Source organism: Coloeus monedula, assembly GCF_965178545.1.
Source record: "Coloeus monedula genome assembly, chromosome: 30".
In the NCBI taxonomy this organism is placed as follows: domain Eukaryota; kingdom Metazoa; phylum Chordata; class Aves; order Passeriformes; family Corvidae; genus Coloeus; species Coloeus monedula.
Genome location: NC_138810.1, coordinates 2,862,501 through 2,882,799, shown reverse-complemented (window position 1 = coordinate 2,882,799; position 20,299 = coordinate 2,862,501). Strand labels below are relative to the sequence as shown.

At 55.9% G+C, this 20,299-nt stretch overlaps 2 protein-coding genes across 3 annotated transcripts in view; one reads left to right on the top strand and one right to left on the bottom strand.

The window, feature by feature from the left end:
• The window catches only part of SPATS2 (spermatogenesis associated serine rich 2), a 65,618-nt gene extending 63,789 nt beyond the window's left edge, over positions 1 to 1,829 (top strand). The window contains exon 12 of the mRNA XM_082299061.1: positions 1,242 to 1,829. Within this exon, the coding sequence (XP_082155187.1) occupies positions 1,242 to 1,601 (360 nt within the window). The 3' untranslated portion in view covers positions 1,602 to 1,829. The remainder of the gene's footprint in view (positions 1 to 1,241) is intronic.
• Positions 1,830 to 4,517: 2,688 nt separating this feature from the next.
• MCRS1 (microspherule protein 1) overlaps positions 4,518 to 20,299 on the bottom strand; it is a 31,510-nt gene continuing 15,728 nt past the window's right edge. Inside the window, exons 11-15 of one of the 2 annotated variants that reach the window (XR_014227163.1) lie at positions 18,137 to 18,219; positions 12,636 to 12,723; positions 7,242 to 7,369; positions 4,667 to 4,858; positions 4,518 to 4,548 (exon numbers count right to left, since the gene is read on the bottom strand). Coding sequence is in view for 1 of the 2 variants with exons in the window: in XM_082299230.1 (XP_082155356.1) it covers positions 4,772 to 4,858; positions 7,242 to 7,369; positions 12,636 to 12,723; positions 18,137 to 18,219 (386 nt within the window). In the remaining variant the exon portion in view is untranslated. Of the gene's footprint in view, positions 4,859 to 7,241; positions 7,370 to 12,635; positions 12,724 to 18,136; positions 18,220 to 20,299 lie in introns of both variants that reach the window. The other variant, XM_082299230.1, reaches the window with a different exon arrangement.

Below are 20,299 nucleotides of genomic sequence, written 5' to 3'. Positions count from 1 at the left end.
TCAGGAACAGGATCAGGAATATTGGGAATATCGGGATATATTGGGAATATCGGGATATATCAGGAACAGGATTGGGAATATTGGGAATATCGGGAAAAGGATTGGGAATATCGGGAATATTGGGATTGGGAATATCGGGATTGGGACGGGGGGCTCTGGGATTGGGAATATCCGGAGTATCAGGAACGGGAATATCGGGATATATTGGGAATATCGGGATCGGGAATATCGGGATCAGGACCGGGAATATCAGGAATATTGGGACTATCAGGAACGGCAGGAACACGGGGAATATCGGGAATATCGGGATTGGGACGGGGGGCTCTGGGATTGGGAACACTGGGATTGGGATCAGGAAGATTGGGAATATCGGGATCAGGGCTGGGAATATCAGGAACAGCGGGATCAGGAATTTTGGGAATATTGGGAACAGGATCGGGAGTATCGGGAACATTGGGAATATGGGGAGCAGCGGGAATAGCGGGGTCAGGATCGGGAGCAGGGGAATGGGGTTGGGAATATCGGGATTGGGAATATCGGGATTGGGAATATCGGGGCTCTGGAATTGGGAATATTGGGAATATTGGGAATATTGGGAATGTCGGGATCAGGAATATCAGGATCGGGATCGGGGTTTGGGATCCGGGATCTCCTGCCTGGAGCAGCCGGGATTTTGGGATTCTGGGCTTCTCCCGGGAATGGCGATGTCGGGATCCAGCTTTTCCCCTTTTTCCCCCCTTTTTCCCCCTTTTTCCCCCCTTTTTTCCCTCTTTCCCCTTTTTCCCCTTTTTCCCCTTTTCCCCCCTTTTCCCCCTTTTCCTCTTTTTCCCCCTTTTCCCCCCTTTTTCCCCTTTTCCCCCTTTTTCCCCTTTTCCCTTTTTTCCCCCTTCTTCCCCTTTTCCCCCCCTTTCTCCCCTCTTTTTCGCCCCTTTTTCCCCCCTTTTTTCCCCCTTTTTTCCCTCTTTTCCCTTTTTCCTTTTCCCCTTTTCCCCCCTTTTCCCCCTTTTCCTCTTTTTCCCCCTTTTTCCCCTTTCTCCCCTTTCCCCCTTTTTCCTCTTTTCCCCCTTTTTCCCCCTTCCCCCCCCCCCTTTTTCCCCCCTTTCCCCCCTTTTTCCCCCTTTTCCCCCCTTTTTTCCCCCTTTTCCCCCCTTTTCCCTCCCCCCCTTCCCACACTCAGCATTCCAGCAGGTTTTTTTCTCCCAGCAATGGGATTCGGGATCATTTTCCCCCTTTTCCCGCAGCTCCCCCAGCGGATCCGGAACCCGGGAGCAGCCGGACCCCGCCCCTCCCCCCAGCGCCCCCCGGGGATTCCCGGGAATCCCAAAAATCCCGGGAATCCCAAAAACCCCGGGAATCCCAAAAACCCCGGGAACCCCAAAAATCCTGGGATTCCCGACAACTCCGAGAGCTCCAAAAACCCCGGGAACCCCAAAAATCCCGGGAACCTCAAAACCCCCGGAAACCTCAAAACCCCCGGGATTCCCGAAAATCCCGGGAACCCCAAAAATCCCGGGAACCCCAAAAACCCCGGGAGCCGCCCGGGATCCCGGGAAGCGCCGGGAAAGCCGCGCAGGAGCCGCCCCGAGGGAGCCAATTCCTGAGGCCCCCCCGGAATTCGGGATCGGGATTTGGGGCCCATCCCGGGAATGTTTACAAAAAATTCCCACTTTTGTGCCATTTCCCCCTTTTTTTTTTTTTCCCTTTTTCCCCCTTTTTCCCCTCGTTTTTCTCTTCCCTCCTCCCCCCCCTCCCCGGCTTTGTCCCGCCGGGATTTTTGGGGCTCCGTTTGATCCCAATCCCGGAATTTTTCCCGCCCTCCTCATTCCCGAAATCCCGGCCTCGGCCTCGCGCTGGCAGCGAGGGAAGAGCGGGGCCAGGGAAGGGGGGGGAACCCTCTGGAATTTTGGGGGGGGGGGTTCCCGTTGGAATTTTGGGGGTTCCCTGTGGGATTTGGGGGTTCCAGTTGGAATTTGGGGGTTCCAGTTGGAATTTGGGATGTTCCTTGTGGGATTTGGGGGTTCCCGTTGGAATTTGGGGGTTCCCATTGGAATTTTGGGGGGGTTCCCATTGGAATTTTGGGGGGGTTCCAGTTGGAATTTGGGGGTTCCAGTTGGAATTTGGGATGTTCCTTGTGGGATTTGGGGGTTCCCATTGGAATTTTGGGGTTCCAGTTAGAATTTTGGGGGGGTTCCCATTGGAATTTTGGGGGGTTCCCGCTGGAATTTGGGATGTTCCCTGTGGGATTTGGGGGTTCCAGTTGGAATTTGGGGGGGTTCCCTCTGGAATTCTGGGGGATTCCCGCCGGAATTTTGGGGGGGAACCCGCTGGAATTTAGGGGTTCCCTGTGGGATTTGGGGGTTCCCATTGGAATTTGGGGTTCCAGTTGGAATTTGAGGGGTTCCCTGTGGAATTTGAAAGTTCCCGTTGGAATTTTTGGGGGTTCCCGCTGGAATTTGGGATGTTCCTTGTGGGATTTGGGGGTTCCCGTTGGAATTTGGGGGGGGGGGGGTTCCAGTTGGAATTTGGGGGTTCCAGTTGGAATTCTGGGGGGTTCCCGCTGGAATTTTAGGGGTTCCCTGTGGAATATGGAAGTTCCCGTTGGAATTTTTGGGGGTTCCCTCTGGAATTTTGGGGGTTCCCTGTGGGATTTGGGGGTTCCCATTGGAATTTTGGGGTTCCAGTTGGAATTTTGGGGGGGTTCCCATTGGAATTTTGGGGGGTTCCCGCTGGAATTTGGGATGTTCCCTGTGGGATTTGGGGGTTCCCGTTGGAATTTGGGGGGGGGGGGGGTCCAGTTGGAATTTGGGGGTTCCAGTTGGAATTTTGGGGGGGTTCCCATTGGAATTTTGGAGGGACCCTCTGGAATTTGGGGGTTGCCATTGGAATTTTGGGGTTCCAGCTGGAATTTGGGGGGTTCCCTGTGGAATTTTGGGGGTTCCAGTTGGAATTCTGGGGGATTCCCGCTGGAATTTTGGGGGGGTTCCCTGTGGGATTTGGGGGGGTTCCAGTTGGAATTTTGGGGGGACCCTCTGGAATTTTGGGACGTTCCCTGTGGGATTTGGGGGGGTTCCCATTGGAATTTGGGATGTTCCTCTGGAATTTTGGGATGTTCCCTGGGATTTGGGACGGCCCCTCTGGAATCCGGGAATTCCCTGGGGGATTTTGGGATCTTCCCTTTGGAATTCGGGGTCTCCCCCCCCTCCCCCCCCATCCCCCACTCCGGAATTTTCCGGTTTTCTCTGGAATTTATTTGGGGAATTTCCCCCCTCCCCTCCCCCAGCCCCGAATTTCCGGGAATTTTGGAGAATTTTTGGGAATTTCAGGGGATTTTTGGGAATTTTGGGGAATTTCGGGGCTCTCTGGGGGGGTTCCCCAATTTTCCTGCCCCTCCCCCCCCCTTTTTTCCCGGATTTTTTCCAGGTTTGGTTTTTTTGGGATTTCGTTGCCCCTTAAGAACAAATCCAATAAAAACTTTGGAGCTTTAAAATTCGGGAATTTTCTTTTGGGGAGGGGGAGGAGGAATTTGGGATTGGGGGGGGTCAAGGGGGGGGGAGGGGGGGAGGGGAATTTTGGGGCAATTCCAGGGAAATTCGTCCTTTATTGACCTGGGGGGGCCCCAGTGCCAAACTGGGAGTTACTGGGAGCTCAGGGTGGCACCACCCTGGGAGCACTGGGAGCCCCCCAGTACCGAACTGGGAGTTACTGGGAGTTACTGGGAGCACTGGGAGCCCCCCCAGTACCGAACTGGGAGTTACTGGGAGTTACTGGGAGCACTGGGAGCTCAGGGTGGCGCCGCCCTGGGAGCACTGGGAGCCCCCCAGTACCAAACTGGGAGCACTGGGGGCTCAGGGTGGCGCCGCCCTGGGAGCACTGGGAGCCCCCCAGTACCGAACTGGGAGTTACTGGGAGCACTGGGCGCTCAGGGTGGCGCCGCCCTGGGAGCACTGGGAGTTACTGGGAGCCCCCCAGTGCCGAACTGGGAGTTACTGGGAGTTACTGGGAACACTGGGCGCTCAGGGTGGTGCCGCCCTGGGAGCACTGGGAGCACTGGGAGCCCCCCAGTACCAAACTGGGAGCACTGGGGGCTCAGGGTGGCGCCGCCCTGGGAGCACTGGGAGCCCCCCAGTACCGAACTGGGAGCACTGGGAGTTACTGGGCGCTCAGGGTGGCGCCGCCCTGGGAGCACTGGGAGCCCCCCAGTACCAAACTGGGAGCACTGGGAGCTCAGGGTGGCGCCACCCTGGGAGCACTGGGAGCACTGGGAGCCCCCCAGTACCAAACTGGGAGTTACTGGGAGCACAGGGAGCCCCCCAGTACCAAACTGGGAGCACTGGGCGCTCAGGGTGGCACCGCCCTGGGAGCACTGGGAGCCCCCCAGTACCAAACTGGGAGTTACTGGGAGCACTGGGAGCTCAGGGTGGCGCCGCCCTGGGAGCACTGGGAGCCCCCCAGTACCAAACTGGGAGCACTGGGAGCACTGGGCGCTCAGGGTGGCACCGCCCTGGGAGCACTGGGAGCCCCCCAGTACCAAACTGGGAGCACTGGGGGCTCAGGGTGGCGCCGCCCTGGGAGCACTGGGAGCCCCCCAGTACCAAACTGGGAGTTACTGGGAGCACTGGGAGCTCAGGGTGGCGCCGCCCTGGGAGCACTGGGAGCCCCCCAGTACCAAACTGGGAGCACTGGGCGCTCAGGGTGGCGCCGCCCTGGGAGCACAGGGAGCCCCCCAGTGCCGAACTGGGAGTTACTGGGAGTTACTGGGAGCACTGGGCGCTCAGGGTGGCGCCGCCCTGGCGGCCTCGGCGCGGATCAGCGCGATCAGCTCGTGGTTGATGAGGAACACGAAGCGCAGGCTGGCGATCTGGGGGGGGAGGGGAGTTGGGGACCCCCGGGACCCCCCCCCAAAATCCAGGGAACCCCCCCCGGACCCCGGACCCCCCCCCTCAAATCCAGGGACACCCCCGGACCCCCGGGACCCCCCCAAAATCCAGGGACACCCCAGACCCAGGGACCCCCTGGGACCCCCTCAAAATCCAGGGACCCCCCCCAGGACCCTTTTGTTTCCCCCCCGGACTTTTTGTGCCCCCCCCGAACCCTTTTGCCCCCCCCAGGCCCCTTTTGCCCCCCCCAGGACTTTTTTGTTCCCCCCCAGGACCCTTTTGGCCCCCCCCGAACCCTTTTTGTGCCCCCCCCGAACCCTTTGTGCCCCCCCAGGACCTTTTTGTGCCCCCCCCGAACCCTTTTGGTCCCCCCAGGCCCCCCCAGGACCCTTTTGGCCCCCCCAGGAGCTTTTTGTGCCCCCCCAGGACCCTTTTGGCCCCCCCAGGACTTTTTTGGTGCCCCCCCAAAACCTTTTTGCCCCCCCAGGACCCTTTTGGCCCCCCCAGGAACCCCCAGGACCCTTTTGTTCCCCCCCCAGGACCTTTTTGTGCCCCCCAGGCCCCCCCAGGACCCTTTTGGCCCCCCCCGAACCCTTTTTGTGCCCCCCAGAACCTTTTCGTGCCCCCCCAGGACCCTTTTGGCTCTCCCAGGCCCCCCCAGGACCCTTTTGTTCCCCCCCCAGGACCTTTTCGTGCCCCCCAGAACCTTTTTGGCCCCCCCAGAACCCTTTTGGCCCCCCCAGGACCCTTTTGGCCCCCCCAGAACCTTTTTGTGCCCCCCCAGGCCCCTTTTGTGCCCCCCCAGGACCCTTTTGGCCCCCCCAGGACCCTTTTTGTGCCCCCCCAGGACCCTTTTGGCCCCCCCAGGACCCTTTTTGTGCCCCCCCAGGACCCTTTTGGTCCCCCCAGGCCCCCCCAGGACCCTTTTCATGCCCCCCCCGAACCCTTTTGGCCCCCCCAGGACCCTTTTGTTCCCCCCCCAGGACCTTTTTGTGCCCCCCAGGCCCCCCCGGACTCTTTTGGCCCCCCCAGGACCTTTTTGCCCCCCCAGAACCCTTTTGTTTCCCCCCAAGAACCTTTTTGTGCCCCCCCAGGACCCTTTTGGCCCCCCCAGGACCCTTTTTGGTGCCCCCCCAAAACCTTTTTGCCCCCCCCAAAACCTTTTGGCCCCCCCAGGACCCTTTTGTTCCCCCCCCAGAACCTTTTTGTGCCCCCCCAGGCCCCTTTTGGCCCCCCCAGAACCTTTTTGGCCCCCCCAGAACCTTTTTGTGCCCCCCCAGAACCTTTTTGTGCCCCCCCAGGACCCTTTGTGCCCCCCCAGGACCCTTTTGGTCCCCCCAGGCCCCCCAGGACCCTTTTTATGCCCCCCCAGGACCCTTTTGGCCCCCCCAGGACCTTTGTGCCCCCCCAGGACCCTTTTTGTGCCCCCCCAGAACCCTTTTGGCCCCCCCAGGACCCTTTTTGTGCCCCCCCAGAACCTTTTTGTGCCCCCCCAGGACCCTTTTGACCCCCCCAGAACCTTTTTGTGCCCCCCCAGGCCCCTTTTGTGCCCCCCCAGGACCCTTTTGGCCCCCCCAGGACCCTTTTGGCCCCCCCGGCCCCCCCAGGACCCTTTTGGCCCCCCCAGGAGCTTTTTGTGCCCCCCCAGGCCCCTTTTGTGCCCCCCCAGGACCCTTTTGGCCCCCCCAGGACCCTTTTGGCCCCCCCGGCCCCCCCAGGACCCTTTTGGCCCCCCCAGGACTTTTTTGGTGCCCCCCCAAAACCTTTTTGCCCCCCCAGGACCCTTTTGGCTCTCCCAGGCCCCCCCAGGACCTTTTTGTGCCCCCCCTGAACCCTTTTGGCCCCCCCAGAACCCTTTTCGTGCCCCCCCCGAACCCTTTGTTCCCCCCCCAGGACCCTTTTGTGCCCCCCCAGAACCTTTTTGTGCCCCCCCAGGACCCTTTTGGTCCCCCCAGGACCCTTTGTGCCCCCCCAGGACCCTTTTGGCCCCCCCAGGACCCTTTTTGTGCCCCCCCAGGACCCTTTTGGTCCCCCCAGGACCCTTTGTGCCCCCCCAGGACCCTTTTGTGCCCCCCCAGGACCTTTTCGTGCCCCCCCCGAACCCTTTGTGCCCCCCCAGAACCCTTTTTGGTGCCCCCCCAAAACCTTTTTGCCCCCCCCAGAACCTTTTTGTGCCCCCCCAGGACCCTTTTGCCCCCCCCAGGCCCCTTTTGTGCCCCCCCAGAACCTTTTTGTGCCCCCCCAGGACCCTTTTGGTCCCCCCAGGCCCCCCCAGGACCCTTTTGGCCCCCCCCCAAACCCTTTTGCCCCCCCCAGGCCCCTTTTTGTGCCCCCCCAGGCCCCTTTTGCCCCCCCCGGCCCCACCTCGACCACGGAGTTGTTGCTCAGTTTCCATTTGTTGCCGCCCAGCACCGGGCGCCCGTCGATGAAGATCGGCCGCCGGCCCTCGTTGGCGATGAAGAATTCGCCGTTGTTCTTCAGCTTGATCACCCCTGGCGGGGCCAAACGAGGCCATTTCGGGCAATTCCCACCAATTCCCCCAAAATTCCCAAAAATTCCCACCAAATTCCCACAAATTTCCACAAATTCCCAGCGGTTCCGGAGGATTTTGGGGGAGTTTTGGGGTGGGAAAAGGGGCGGGGATGGGAGAGAGGGAGGAGGGAGGAACTCTTGAATTTGGGGGGGGGGGGGAGGAAATTGGGGGGGTCTGGGGGGTTTTGGGGGTCCCTGGATTTAGGGTGGGGGTCCCCAAGTTTGGGGGGGGGTCCCTGGATTTGGGGAGGGGTCCAAGAATTGGGGAGGGGGTCCCTGGATTTGGAATAACCCCAAAAGGGAGAGGGGGAGGAGGGAGGAACTCCCGAATTTGGGGTGGGGGGAGGAAATTGGGGGGGGTCCGTGGGGTTTTGGGGGTCCCTGGATTTAGGGTGGGGGTCCCTGGATTTGGGGAGGGGTCCCAGAATTGGGGAGAGGGGAAAAAGGGGGTCGGGAATGGCCCCAAAAGGGAGAGGGGGAGAGGAACCGCTCAGGAAATGCCCCAGGAGCCCCAAAAAAACCCCAAAATGCCCCCCGAGATCTGCCTGGGATCCCTCCAAAAACCTCAGCAACTCCCCCCAAAAAACCCCAAATCCCTCTCAGGACCCCTCAAAAACCCCAAAAAGCCCCAAAATCCCCCCCAAGACCCCCCTGAACCCCCCCAGATCACGCTGGGCAGAGCCACCAAAACCCTCAGCAACTCTCCCTAAAAACAACCCCAAAACCCCAAAAAAACCCAAAAATAAACCCAAAAAGCCCCCCCAAAAAACTCCCCAAAAACCCAAAAAACCCAAAAAAACACCCAAATCCCCCCAAACCCCCTGGGGACCCCAAAAACCCCTGAGGGACTCCCAAAAACCCCCCGAGATCTCCCTGGGATCCCTCCAAAAACCTCAGCAACTCCCCCTAAAAACAACCCCAAAAACCCAAAAAAAACCCCAAAAAACCCCCAAAAAAACCCCAAAAAACCCCAAAAAAACCCCAGAACCCCCCAAAATCCCTCTCAGGACTCCGAAAACCCCCCCAAAACGCCCCAAAATCCCCCCCAAGACCCCTCTGAACCCCCCCAGATCACGCTGGGCAGAGCCACCAAAACCCTCAGCAACTCCCCCTAAAAACAACCCCAAAACCCCAAAAAAACCCAAAAATAAACCCAAAAAGCCCCCCCAAAAAACTCCCCAAAAACCCAAAAAACCCAAAAAAAACCCCCAAAAAAACCCCAAATCCCCCCAAACCCCCTGGGGACCCCAAAAACCCCTGAGGGACTCCCAAAAACCCCAAATGCCCCCCGAGATCTCCCTGGGATCCCTCGAAAACCCTCAGCAACTCCCCCTAAAAACAACCCCAAAAACCCCAAAAAAAACCCCAAAAAACCCCCCAAAAAAACCCAAAAAAACCCCAGAACCCCCCAAAATCCCTCTCAGGACTCCGAAAACCCCCCCAAAATCCCCAAAAAGCCCCAAAATCCCCCCCAAGACCCCTCTGAACCCCCCCAGATCACGCTGGGCAGAGCCACCAAAACCCTCAGCAACTCTCCCTAAAAACAACCCCAAAACCCCAAAAAAACCCAAAAATAAACCCAAAAAGCCCCCCCAAAAAACTCCCCAAAAACCCAAAAAACCCAACAAAAACCCCAAATCCCCCCAAACCCCCTGGGGACCCCCCCAAAAACCCCTGAGGGACTCCCAAAAACCCCCCGAGATCTCCCTGGGATCCCTCCAAAAACCTCAGCAACTCCCCCTAAAAACAACCCCAAAACCCCAAAAAAAACCCCCAAAAAACCCCAAAAAACCCCAAAAAAACCCCAGAACCCCCCAAAATCCCTCTCAGGACTCCGAAAACCCCCCCAAAACCCCCCAAAATCCCCCCCAAGACCCCTCTGAACCCCCCCAGATCACGCTGGGCAGAGCCACCAAAACCCTCAGCAACTCCCCCTAAAAAACAACCCCAAAAACCCAAAAAAACCCAAAAATAAACCCAAAAAGCCCCCCCAAAAAACTCCCCAAAAACCCAAAAAACCCAACAAAAACCCCAAATCCCCCCAAACCCCTGAGGGACTCCCAAAAACCCCAAATGCCCCCCGAGATCTCCCTGGGATCCCTCGAAAAACCTCAGCAACTCCCCCTAAAAACAACCCCAAAACCCCCAAAAAAAACCCCAAAAAAACCCCCAAAACCCCCCAAAAAACCCCAAAATCCCCCAAAATCACTCTCAGGACCCCTCAAAACCCCCCAAAACCCCCCAAAAAGCCCCAAAATCCCCCCCAAGACCCCCCTGAACCCCCCCAGATCACGCTGGGCAGAGCCACCAAAACCCTCAGCAACTCCCCCTAAAAACAACCCCAAAAACCCCAAAAAAAACCCCAAAAAAACCCCAAAAAAAACCCCAAAAAAACCCCAGAACCCCCCAAACCCCCTGGGGACCCCAAAAACCCCTGAGGGACTCCCAAAAACCCCCCGAGATCTCCCTGGGATCCCTCCAAAAACCTCAGCAACTCCCCCTAAAAACAACCCCAAAACCCCCAAAAAAAACCCCAAAAAACCCCCAAAAAACCCCCAAAAAACCCCAGAACCCCCCAAAATCCCTCTCAGGACTCCGAAAACCCCCCCAAAACCCCCCAAAAAGCCCCAAAATCCCCCCCAAGACCCCTCTGAACCCCCCCAGATCACGCTGGGCAGAGCCACCAAAACCCTCAGCAACTCCCCCTAAAAACAACCCCAAAAACCCCAAAAAAAACCCCAAAAAAACCCCAAAAAAAACCCCAAAAAAACCCCAGAACCCCCCAAACCCCCTGGGGACCCCAAAAACCCCTGAGGGACTCCCAAAAACCCCCCGAGATCTCCCTGGGATCCCTCCAAAAACCTCAGCAACTCCCCCTAAAAACAACCCCAAAACCCCCAAAAAAAACCCCAAAAAACCCCCAAAAAACCCCCAAAAAACCCCAGAACCCCCCAAAATCCCTCTCAGGACTCCGAAAACCCCCCCAAAACCCCCCAAAAAGCCCCAAAATCCCCCCCAAGACCCCTCTGAACCCCCCCAGATCACGCTGGGCAGAGCCACCAAAACCCTCAGCAACTCCCCCTAAAAAACAACCCCAAAAACCCCAAAAAAACCAAAAATAAACCCAAAAAGCCCCCCCCAAAAAACTCCCCAAAAACCCAAAAAACCCCAAAAAAACCCCAAATCCCCCCAAACCCCCTGGGGACCCCAAAAACCCCTGAGGGACTCCCAAAAACCCCCCGAGATCTCCCTGGGATCCCTCCAAAAACCTCAGCAACTCCCCCTAAAAACAACCCCAAAAACCCCAAAAAAAACCCCAAAAAACCCCCAAAAAACCCCAAAAAAACCCCAAAAAAACCCCAGAAGCCCCCAAAATCCCTCTCAGGACTCCGAAAACCCCCCCAAAACCCCCCAAAAAGCCCCAAAATCCCCCCCAAGACCCCTCTGAACCCCCCCAGATCACGCTGGGCAGAGCCACCAAAACCCTCAGCAACTCCCCCTAAAAAACAACCCCAAAAACCCAAAAAAACCCAAAAAAACCCCAAAACAAACCCAAAACAAACCCAAAAAACCCCCAAAAAACCCCAAATCCCCCCAAACCCCCTGGGGACCCCAAAAACCCCTGAGGGACTCCCAAAAACCCCAAATGCCCCCCGAGATCTCCCTGGGATCCCTCCAAAAACCTCAGCAACTCCCCCTAAAAACAACCCCAAAAACCCAAAAAAAACCCCAAAAAACCCCTCAAAAAACCCCCAAAAAACCCAAAAAAAACCCCAGAACCCCCCAAAATCCCTCTCAGGACTCCGAAAACCCCCCCAAAAACCCCCAAAAAGCCCCAAAATCCCCACCAAGACCCCTCTGAACCCCCCCAGATCACGCTGGGCAGAGCCACCAAAACCCTCAGCAACTCCCCCTAAAAAACAACCCCAAAAACCCCAAAAAAACCAAAAATAAACCCAAAAAGCCCCCCCCAAAAAACTCCCCAAAAACCCAAAAAACCCCAAAAAAACCCCAAATCCCCCCAAACCCCCTGGGGACCCCAAAAACCCCTGAGGGACTCCCAAAAACCCCCCGAGATCTCCCTGGGATCCCTCCAAAAACCTCAGCAACTCCCCCTAAAAACAACCCCAAAAACCCCAAAAAAAACCCCAAAAAACCCCCAAAAAACCCCCAAAAAAACCCCAAAAAAACCCCAGAACCCCCCAAAATCCCTCTCAGGACTCCGAAAACCCCCCCAAAACCCCCTAAAAAGCCCCAAAATCCCCCCCAAGACCCCCCTGAACCTCCCCAGATCACGCTGGGCAGAGCCACCAAAACCCTCAGCAACTCCCCCTAAAAACAACCCCAAAAACCCAAAAAAACCCAAAAAAACCCCAAAACAAACCCAAAACAAACCCAAAAAATCCCAAATCCCCCCAAACCCCCTGGGGACCCCAAAAACCCCTGAGGGACTCCCAAAAACCCCAAAAACCCCCCGAGATCTCCCTGGGATCCCTCCAAAAACCTCAGCAACGCCCCCTAAAAACAACCCCAAAAACCCAAAAAAAACCCCCAAAAACCACAAAAAACCCAAAAAAAACCCCAGAACCCCCCAAAATCCCTCTCAGGACTCTGAAAACCCCCCCAAAAACCCCCAAAAAGCCCCAAAATCCCCACCAAGACCCCTCTGAACCCCCCCCAGATCACGCTGGGCAGAGCCACCAAAACCCTCAGCAACTCCCCCTAAAAAACAACCCCAAAACCCCAAAAAAACCCAAAAATAAACCCAAAAAGCCCCCCCAAAAAACTCCCCAAAAACCCAAAAAACCCAAAAAAATCCCAAATCCCCCCAAACCCCCTGGGGACCCCAAAAACCCCTGAGGGACTCCCAAAAACCCCCCGAGATCTCCCTGGGATCCCTCGAAAAACCTCAGCAACTCCCCCTAAAAACAACCCCAAAAACCCAAAAAAACCCAAAAAAACCCCAAAACCCCCCCAAAACAAACCCAAAAAACCCCAAAAAAACCCCAAATCCCCCCAAACCCCCTGAGGACCCCAAAAACCCCTGAGGGACTCCCAAAAACCCCCCGAGATCTCCCTGGGATCCCTCCAAAAACCTCAGCAACTCCCCCTAAAAACAACCCCAAAAACCCAAAAAAAACCCCAAAAAAAACCCCAAAAAACCCCAAAAAACCCCAAAAAAACCCCAAATCCCCCCAAAAAACCCCAAATCCCCCCGGATCCCACCCTGCTTGCGGGAGATCTTCCAGGCCGGGCCCTCCAGCGCCAGGTCCACGTCGATCTGGTTGTCCTTGGTGGCTCTGCCCAGCGTGATCTGCGGGGGTTTGGGGATTTTTGGGGGGTTTTGGGGGTTTTTGGGCTTTTTTGGGATTTTTTGGGATTTTTTGGGATTTTTGGGGGGTTTTTTGGTTTTTTTTGGGGGGGGGAGATTGGGGATTTGGGGGTTCTTGGGGGGGGGTTTGGGATTTTTTGGGGTTTTTTGGGATTTTTGGGGGGTTTTGGGGGGCTTTTTTGGGGTTTTTTGGGGTTTTTTGGGGGGGTTTTGGGGGGGTTTGGGGTTTTTTGGTTTTTTTGGGGGGGTTTCGGGTTTTTTTGGGGAGGGAGATTGGGGATTTGGGGGTTCTTGGGGGGGTTGGGGGGTTTTTTGGGGTTTTTTGGGATTTTTTGGGGTTTTTTGGGGGGGTTTGGGGTTTTTTGGGGGGGTTTGGGGTTTTTTTGGGGGGGAGATTGGGGATTTGGGGGTTCTTGGGGGGGTTTGGGGGCTTTTTTGGGATTTTGGGGGGGTTTTTTGGTTTTTTGGGGGGGGTTTGGGTTTTTTTGGGGGGGAGATTGGGGATTTGGGGGTTCTTGGGGGGGGTTGGGGGCTTTTTTGGGATTTTTTGGGATTTTTTGGGATTTTTGGGGGGTTTTGGGGGGGGTTTGGGGTTTTTTGGGTTTTTTGGGGGGGGTTTGGGGTTTTTTGGGGGGGGAGATTGGGGATTTGGGGGTTCTTGGGGGGGTTTGGGAGCTTTTTTGGGATTTTTCGGGATTTTTGGGGGCTTTTTGGGGGGGTTTGGGGTTTTTGGGGTTTTTTTGGGGGGGGTTTCGGGTTTTTTTGGGGAGGGAGATTGGGGATTTGGGGGTTCTTGGGGGGGCTTGGGGGCTTTTTTGGGATTTTTTGGGATTTTTGGGGGCTTTTTGGGGGGGGTTGGGGTTTTTTGGGGGGGCTTGGGGGCTTTTTTGGGATTTTTTGGGATTTTCTGGGGGTTTTTTGGTTTTTTTGGGGGGGTTTCGGGTTTTTTTGGGGAGGGAGATTGGGGATTTGGGGGTTCTTGGGGGGGTTGGGGGCTTTTTTGGGATTTTTGGGGGGTTTTTTGGTTTTTTGGGGGGGTTTCGGGTTTTTTTGGGGGGGAGATTGGGGATTTGGGGGATCTTGGGGGGGGTTGGGGGGGTTTTTTGGGGTTTTTTGGGGTTTTTTGGGATTTTTTGGGGGTTTTTGGGGGGGTTTGGGGTTTTTTGGGTTTTTTTGGGGGGGTTTCGGGTTTTTTTGGGGAGGGAGATTGGGGATTTGGGGGTTCTTGGGGGGGTTTGGGGGCTTTTTTGGGGTTTTTTGGGATTTTTTGGGGGTTTTTGGGGGGGGTTGGGGTTTTTTGGGCTTTTTTGGGGGGTTTCGGGTTTTTTTGGGGGGGGAGATTGGGGATTTGGGGGTTCTTGGGGGGGCTTTTTTGGGGTTTTTTGGGATTTTTTGGGGCTTTTTGGGGGGGTTTGGGGTTTTTTGTTTTTTTTGGGGGGGTTTCGGGTTTTTTGGGGGGGGAGATTGGGGATTTGGGGGTTCTTGGGGGGGGTTGGGGGCTTTTCTGGGTTTTTTTGGGATTTTTGGGGGGTTTTTGGGGGGGTTTGGGGTTTTTTGGGGGGGCTTGGGGGCTTTTTTGGGATTTTTTGGGGGTTTTTGGGGGGGTTTGGGGTTTTTTGGGTTTTTAGGGGGGGTTTGGGGTTTTTTGGGGGGGGAGATTGGGGATTTGGGGGTTCTTGGGGGGGGTTGGGGGGTTTTTTGGGTTTTTTTTGGGATTTTTTGGGTTTTTTTGGGGGGTTTTGGGGGGGTTTGGGGTTTTTTGGGTTTTTTTGGGGGGGTTTGGGGTTTTTTGGGGGGGAGATTGGGGATTTGGGGGTTCTTGGGGGGGGTTGGGGGCTTTTTTGGGTTTTTTTGGGATTTTTTGGGGGTTTTTGGGGGGGTTTGGGGTTTTTTGGGTTTTTTTGAGGGGGTTTCGGGTTTTTTGGGGGGGGAGATTGGGGATTTGGGGGTTCTTGGGGGGGTTGGGGGCTTTTTTGGGGTTTTTTGGGATTTTTTGGGGTTTTTTGGGGGGGCTTGGGGTTTTTTGGGGGGGCTTGGGGGCTTTTTTGGGCTTTTTTGGGGGTTTTTGGGGGGGTTTGGGGTTTTTTGGGTTTTTTTGGGGGGGTTTGGGGTTTTTTGGGGGGGGAGATTGGGGATTTGGGGGTTCTTGGGGGGCCTTGGGGGCTTTTTTGGGGTTTTTTGGGATTTTCTGGGGTTTTTTGGGGGGGTTTGGGGTTTTTTGGTTTTTTTTGGGGGGGAGATTGGGGATTTGGGGGTTCTTGGGGGGGGTTGGGGAGGTTTTTTGGGGTTTTTTGGGATTTTTTGGGATTTTTGGGGGGTTTTTGGGGGGGTTTGGGGTTTTTTGGGTTTTTTTTGGGGGGGTTCGGGTTTTTTTGGGGGGGGGAGATTGGGGATTTGGGGGTTCTTGGGGGGGTTGGGGGCTTTTTTGGGGTTTTTTGGGATTTTTTGGGATTTTTTGGGGGGGTTTGGGGTTTTTTGGTTTTTTTTGGGGGGGAGATTGGGGATTTGGGGGTTCTTGGGGGGGTTGGGGGGTTTTTTGGGTTTTTTTTGGGATTTTTTGGGATTTTTTGGGGGTTTTTGGGGGGGTTTGGGGTTTTTTGGGTTTTTAGGGGGGGTTTGGGGTTTTTTGGGGGGGGAGATTGGGGATTTGGGGGTTCTTGGGGGGCTTTTTTGGGCTTTTTTGGGCTTTTTTTGGATTTTTTGGGATTTTTGGGGGGTTTTTTGGGTTTTTTTGGGGGGGTTTCGGGTTTTTTTTGGGGAGGGAGATTGGGGATTTGGGGGTTCTTGGGGGGGGTTGGGGGATTTTTTGGGGTTTTTTGGGATTTTTTGGGATTTTTGGGGGGTTTTTTGGTTTTTTTTGGGGGGGGGTTCGGGTTTTTTGGGGGGGAGATTGGGGATTTGGGGGTTCTTGGGGGGGTTTGGGGACTTTTTTGGTTTTTTTTGGGATTTTTTGGGTTTTTTTGGGGGGGTTTGGGGTTTTTTGGGTTTTTTTTGGGGGGGTTTCGGGTTTTTTTGGGGGGGAGATTGGGGATTTGGGGGTTCTTGGGGGGGGTTGGGGGCTTTTTTGGGTTTTTTTTGGGATTTTTTGGGATTTTTTGGGGCTTTTTGGGGGGGTTTGGGGTTTTTTGGGTTTTTAGGGGGGGTTTGGGGTTTTTTGGGGGGGGAGATTGGGGATTTGGGGGTTCTTGGGGGGGCTTTTTTGGGTTTTTTTGGGATTTTTTGGGGGGTTTTTGGGGGGGTTTGGGGTTTTTTGGGGGGGAGATTGGGGATTTGGGGGTTCTTGGGGGGGGTTGGGGAGGTTTTTTGGGGTTTTTTGGGATTTTTTTGGGATTTTTGGGGGGTTTTTGGGGGGGTTTGGGGTTTTTTGGGTTTTTTTTGGGGGGGTTTCGGGTTTTTTTGGGGAGGGAGATTGGGGATTTGGGGGTTCTTGGGGGGGTTGGGGGCTTTTTTGGGGTTTTCTGGGGGGGTGTTTTGGGGGATTTGGGGGGGATTTGGGTTTTTGGGGGGGGGGAGTTGGTGTTTTTTTGGTTTTTTGGGAGATTTGGGGTTTTTGGGGGGGTTGGATTTTTTTGGGCTCTTCTGAGGTGTATTTGGGGTGTTTTGGGGTGGTTTTGGGGTGGTTTGGGGCTGTTTTGGGGTGGTTTGGGGCTGTTTTGGGCTGTGTTTGGGGTGGCTTTGGGCTGTTTTGGGGTGTTTCGGGGTGGTTTTGGGGTGTTCTGGGCCATTTTGGGGTGGTTTTGGGCTGTTTTGGGGTGGTTTCAGGGTGTTTTTGGGCTGGTTTTGGGGTGTATTTGGGCCATTTTGGGCTGGGTTTGGGCTGTTTCGGGGTGGTTTGGGGTGGTTTTGGGGTGGTTTTAGGGTGTTTTGGGCTGTTTTGGGGTGTATTTGGGCTGTTTTGGGGTGTTCCGGGGTGTATTTGGGGTGTTTTGGGCTGTTCTGGGCTGTTTTGGGGTGGTTTTGGGCTGGTTTGGGGTGGTTTGGGGCTGTTTCGGGCTGTGTTTGGGGTGGTTTTGGGCTGTTTTGGGGTGTTTCAGGGTGGTTTTGGGCTGTTTTGGGGTGGTTTCAGGGTGTTTTTGGGCTGTTTCGGGCTGGTTTTGGGGTGTTTTTGGGCTGTTTCGGGGTGTATTTGGGGGTGTTTTGGGCTGTTTTGGGGTGGTTTTGGGGTGGTTTTAGGGTGTTTTGGGCTGTTTTGGGGTGTATTTGGGCTGTTTTGGGCTGTTCCGGGGTGTATTTGTGGTGTTTTGGGCTGTTCTGGGGTGGTTTTGGGCTGTTCTGGGCTGTTTTGGGGTGGTTTTGGGCTGGTTTGGGGTGGTTTGGGGCTGTTTCGAGCTGTGTTTGGGGTGGCTTTGGGCTGTTTTGGGCTGTTTCAGGGTGGTTTTGGGGTGTTTGGGGCTGGTTTTGGGGTGTTTTGGGGCTGTTTCGGGCTGGCTTTGGGCTGTTTTGGGTGGTTTCAGGGTGTTTTTGGGCTGTTTCAGGCTGGTTTTGGGGTGTTTTTGGGCTGTTTCGGGTGTATTTGGGCTGGTTTGGGCTGTTTCAGGGTGTTTTTGCGCAGTTTCAGGCTGGTTTTGGGGTGTTTTTGGGCTGTTTCGGGGTGTATTCGGGCTGTGTTTGGGGTGGCTTTGGGCTGTTTTGGGGTGTTTCGGGTGTATTTGGGCTGTTTTGGGCTGTTTCAGGGTGTTTTTGGGCTGTTTCGGGCTGGTTTTGGGGTGGTTTTGGGCTGTTTCGGGTGTATTCGGGCTGTTTTGGGGTGGTTTTGGGGTGTTTTTGGGCTGTTTCGGGGTGGTTTTGGGCTGTTTCAGGGTGGTTTCAGGGTGTTTTTGGGCTGTTTCGGGCTGGTTTTGGGGTGTTTTTGGGCTGTTTCGGGGTGGTTTTGGGCTGGTTTGGGCTGTTTCAGGGTGTTTTTGGGCTGTTTCAGGCTGGTTTTGGGGTGTTTTTGGGCTGTTTCGGGGTGGTTTTGGGCTGGTTTGGGCTGTTTCAGGGTGTTTTTGGGCTGTTTCAGGCTGGTTTTGGGGTGTTCTGGGCCATTTTGGGGTGGTTTTGGGCTGTTTTGGGGTGGTTTCAGGGTGTTTTTGGGGTGTTTGGGGCTGGTTTTGGGGTGTTTTTGGGCTGTTTTGGGTGTATTTGGGCTGTTTTGGGCTGTTTCAGGCTGGTTTTGGGCTGTTTCAGGCTGGTTTTGGGGTGTTTTTGGGCTGTTTCGGGGTGGTTTTGGGCTGGTTTGGGCTGTTTCGGGTGTATTTGGGCTGTTTCGGGGTGGTTTCAGGGTGTTTTTGGGCTGTTTGGGGCTGGTTTTGGGGTGTTTTTGGGCTGTTTCGGGGTGGTTTTGGGCTGTTTCGGGGTGGTTTTGGGCTGTTTCAGGCTGGTTTTGGGGTGTTTTTGGGGTGTTTTGGGGCCTCACCTCGCGGGAGCGCATCAGGTACCGAACCATCCTGCCCCGCAGCACGGCCAGGGTCTGACTGTCGAAATCCGGGGAGCTCATCCCTGGCACGGACACCCGGGGTCAGCCAGGGTCACCCAGGGGTCACAGGGGTCACCCAGGGGTCACTCAGGGACATTTGAGGGACACTCAGGGGTCATTCAGGGGTCACTCAGGGGTCAGAGGGGACACTCAGGGGTCAGAGGGGACACTCGGGTCACCCAGGGGTCATTCAGGGGTCATTCAGGGGACACTCAGGGGTCACTCAGGGGACTGAGAGGTCACAGGGGTCACTCAGGGTCACTGGGGTCACTGAGGGGTCACCCAGGGGTCACTCAGAGGTCACTCAGGAGTCACTCAGGGGTCAGAGGGGACACTCAGGGACATTTGAGGGACACTCAGGGGTCACTCAGGGGTCACTCAGGGATCAGAGGGGTCACTCAGGGGTCACTGGGGTCACTCAGGGGTCACTCAGGGGTCACCCAGGGTCACTCAGGGGTCATTCAGGGGTCATTTAAGGGACACTCAGGGACATTCAGGGTCACTCAGGGGTCAGAGGGGACACTCAGGGGTCAGAGGGGACACTCGGGTCACCCAGGGGTCATTCAGGGGTCATTCAGGGGACACTCAGGGGCCACTCAGGGGACTGAGAGATCACAGGGGTCACTCAGGGTCACTGGGGTCACTGAGGGGTCACCCAGGGGTCACTCAGAGGTCACTCAGGAGTCACTCAGGGGTCAGAGGGGACACTCAGGGACATTTGAGGGACACTCAGGGGTCACTCAGGGGTCACTCAGGGATCAGAGGGGTCACTCAGGGGTCACTGGGGTCACTCAGGGGTCACTCAGGGGTCACCCAGGGTCACTCAGGGGTCATTCAGGGGTCATTTAAGGGACACTCAGGGACATTCAGGGTCACTCAGGGGTCAGAGGGGACACTCAGGGGTCACTCAGGGACATTTAAGGGACACTCAGGGGTCACTCAGGGGTCACTCAGGGACATTTAAGGGACACTCAGGGACATTTAAGGGACACTCAGGGGTCACTCAGGGGTCACCCAGGGTCACTCAGGGTCACTCAGGGGTCACTCAGGAGTCACTCAGGGACATTTAAGGGACACTCAGGGGTCAGAGGGGACACTCAGGGGTCAGAGGGGACACTCAGGGGTCACTCAGGAGTCACTCAGGGGTCACTCGGGTCACTCAGGGGACTGAGAGGTCACAGGGGCCACTCAGGGTCACTGGGGTCACTGAGGGGTCACCCAGGGGTCACTCAGGGGTCACTCAGGGGTCACTCAGGGACATTTAAGGGACACTCAGGGACATTCAGGGTCACTCAGGGGTCACCCAGGGGTCATTCAGGGGTCACTCAGGGGTCAGAGGGGTCACTCAGGGGTCACTCAGGGTCACTCAGGGGTCAGAGGGGTCACAGGGGTCACTCAGGGGTCACTCAGGGGACTGAGAGGTCACAGGGGTCACTCAGGGTCACTCAGGGTCATTCAGGGGTCACTCAGGGGACAGAGAAGAGGACACAGGGGACAGAAGGACAGACTGATGGACACAGGGATGGACAGACGGACACAGGGATGGACAGACGGACACAGGGATGGCTGCAGGGGTGCCCAGCCGGACACACAGATGGACACACACATGGACAGACAGACAGACAGCCAGACACACAGACAGACAGACACACAGACAGACAGACACACACACAGACAGACACACAGACAGACACACACACAGACAGACACACAGACAGACACACAGACAGACACACACACAGACAGACAGACACAGACACACAGACAGACAGACAGACACAGACAGACAGCCGGACACACAGACAGACAGACACACAGACACACAGACACACAGACAGACAGACACACAGACAGACACACAGACAGACACACAGACAGACAGACACACAGACAGACAAACAGACAGACACACAGACAGACAAACAGACAGACACACAGACAGACACACAGACACACAGACAGACAGCCGGACACACAGACAGACAGACACACAGACAGACAGACAGACACACAGACAGACAGACACACAGACAGACACACAGACAGACAGACACACAGACAGACAAACAGACAGACACACAGACAGACAAACAGACAGACACA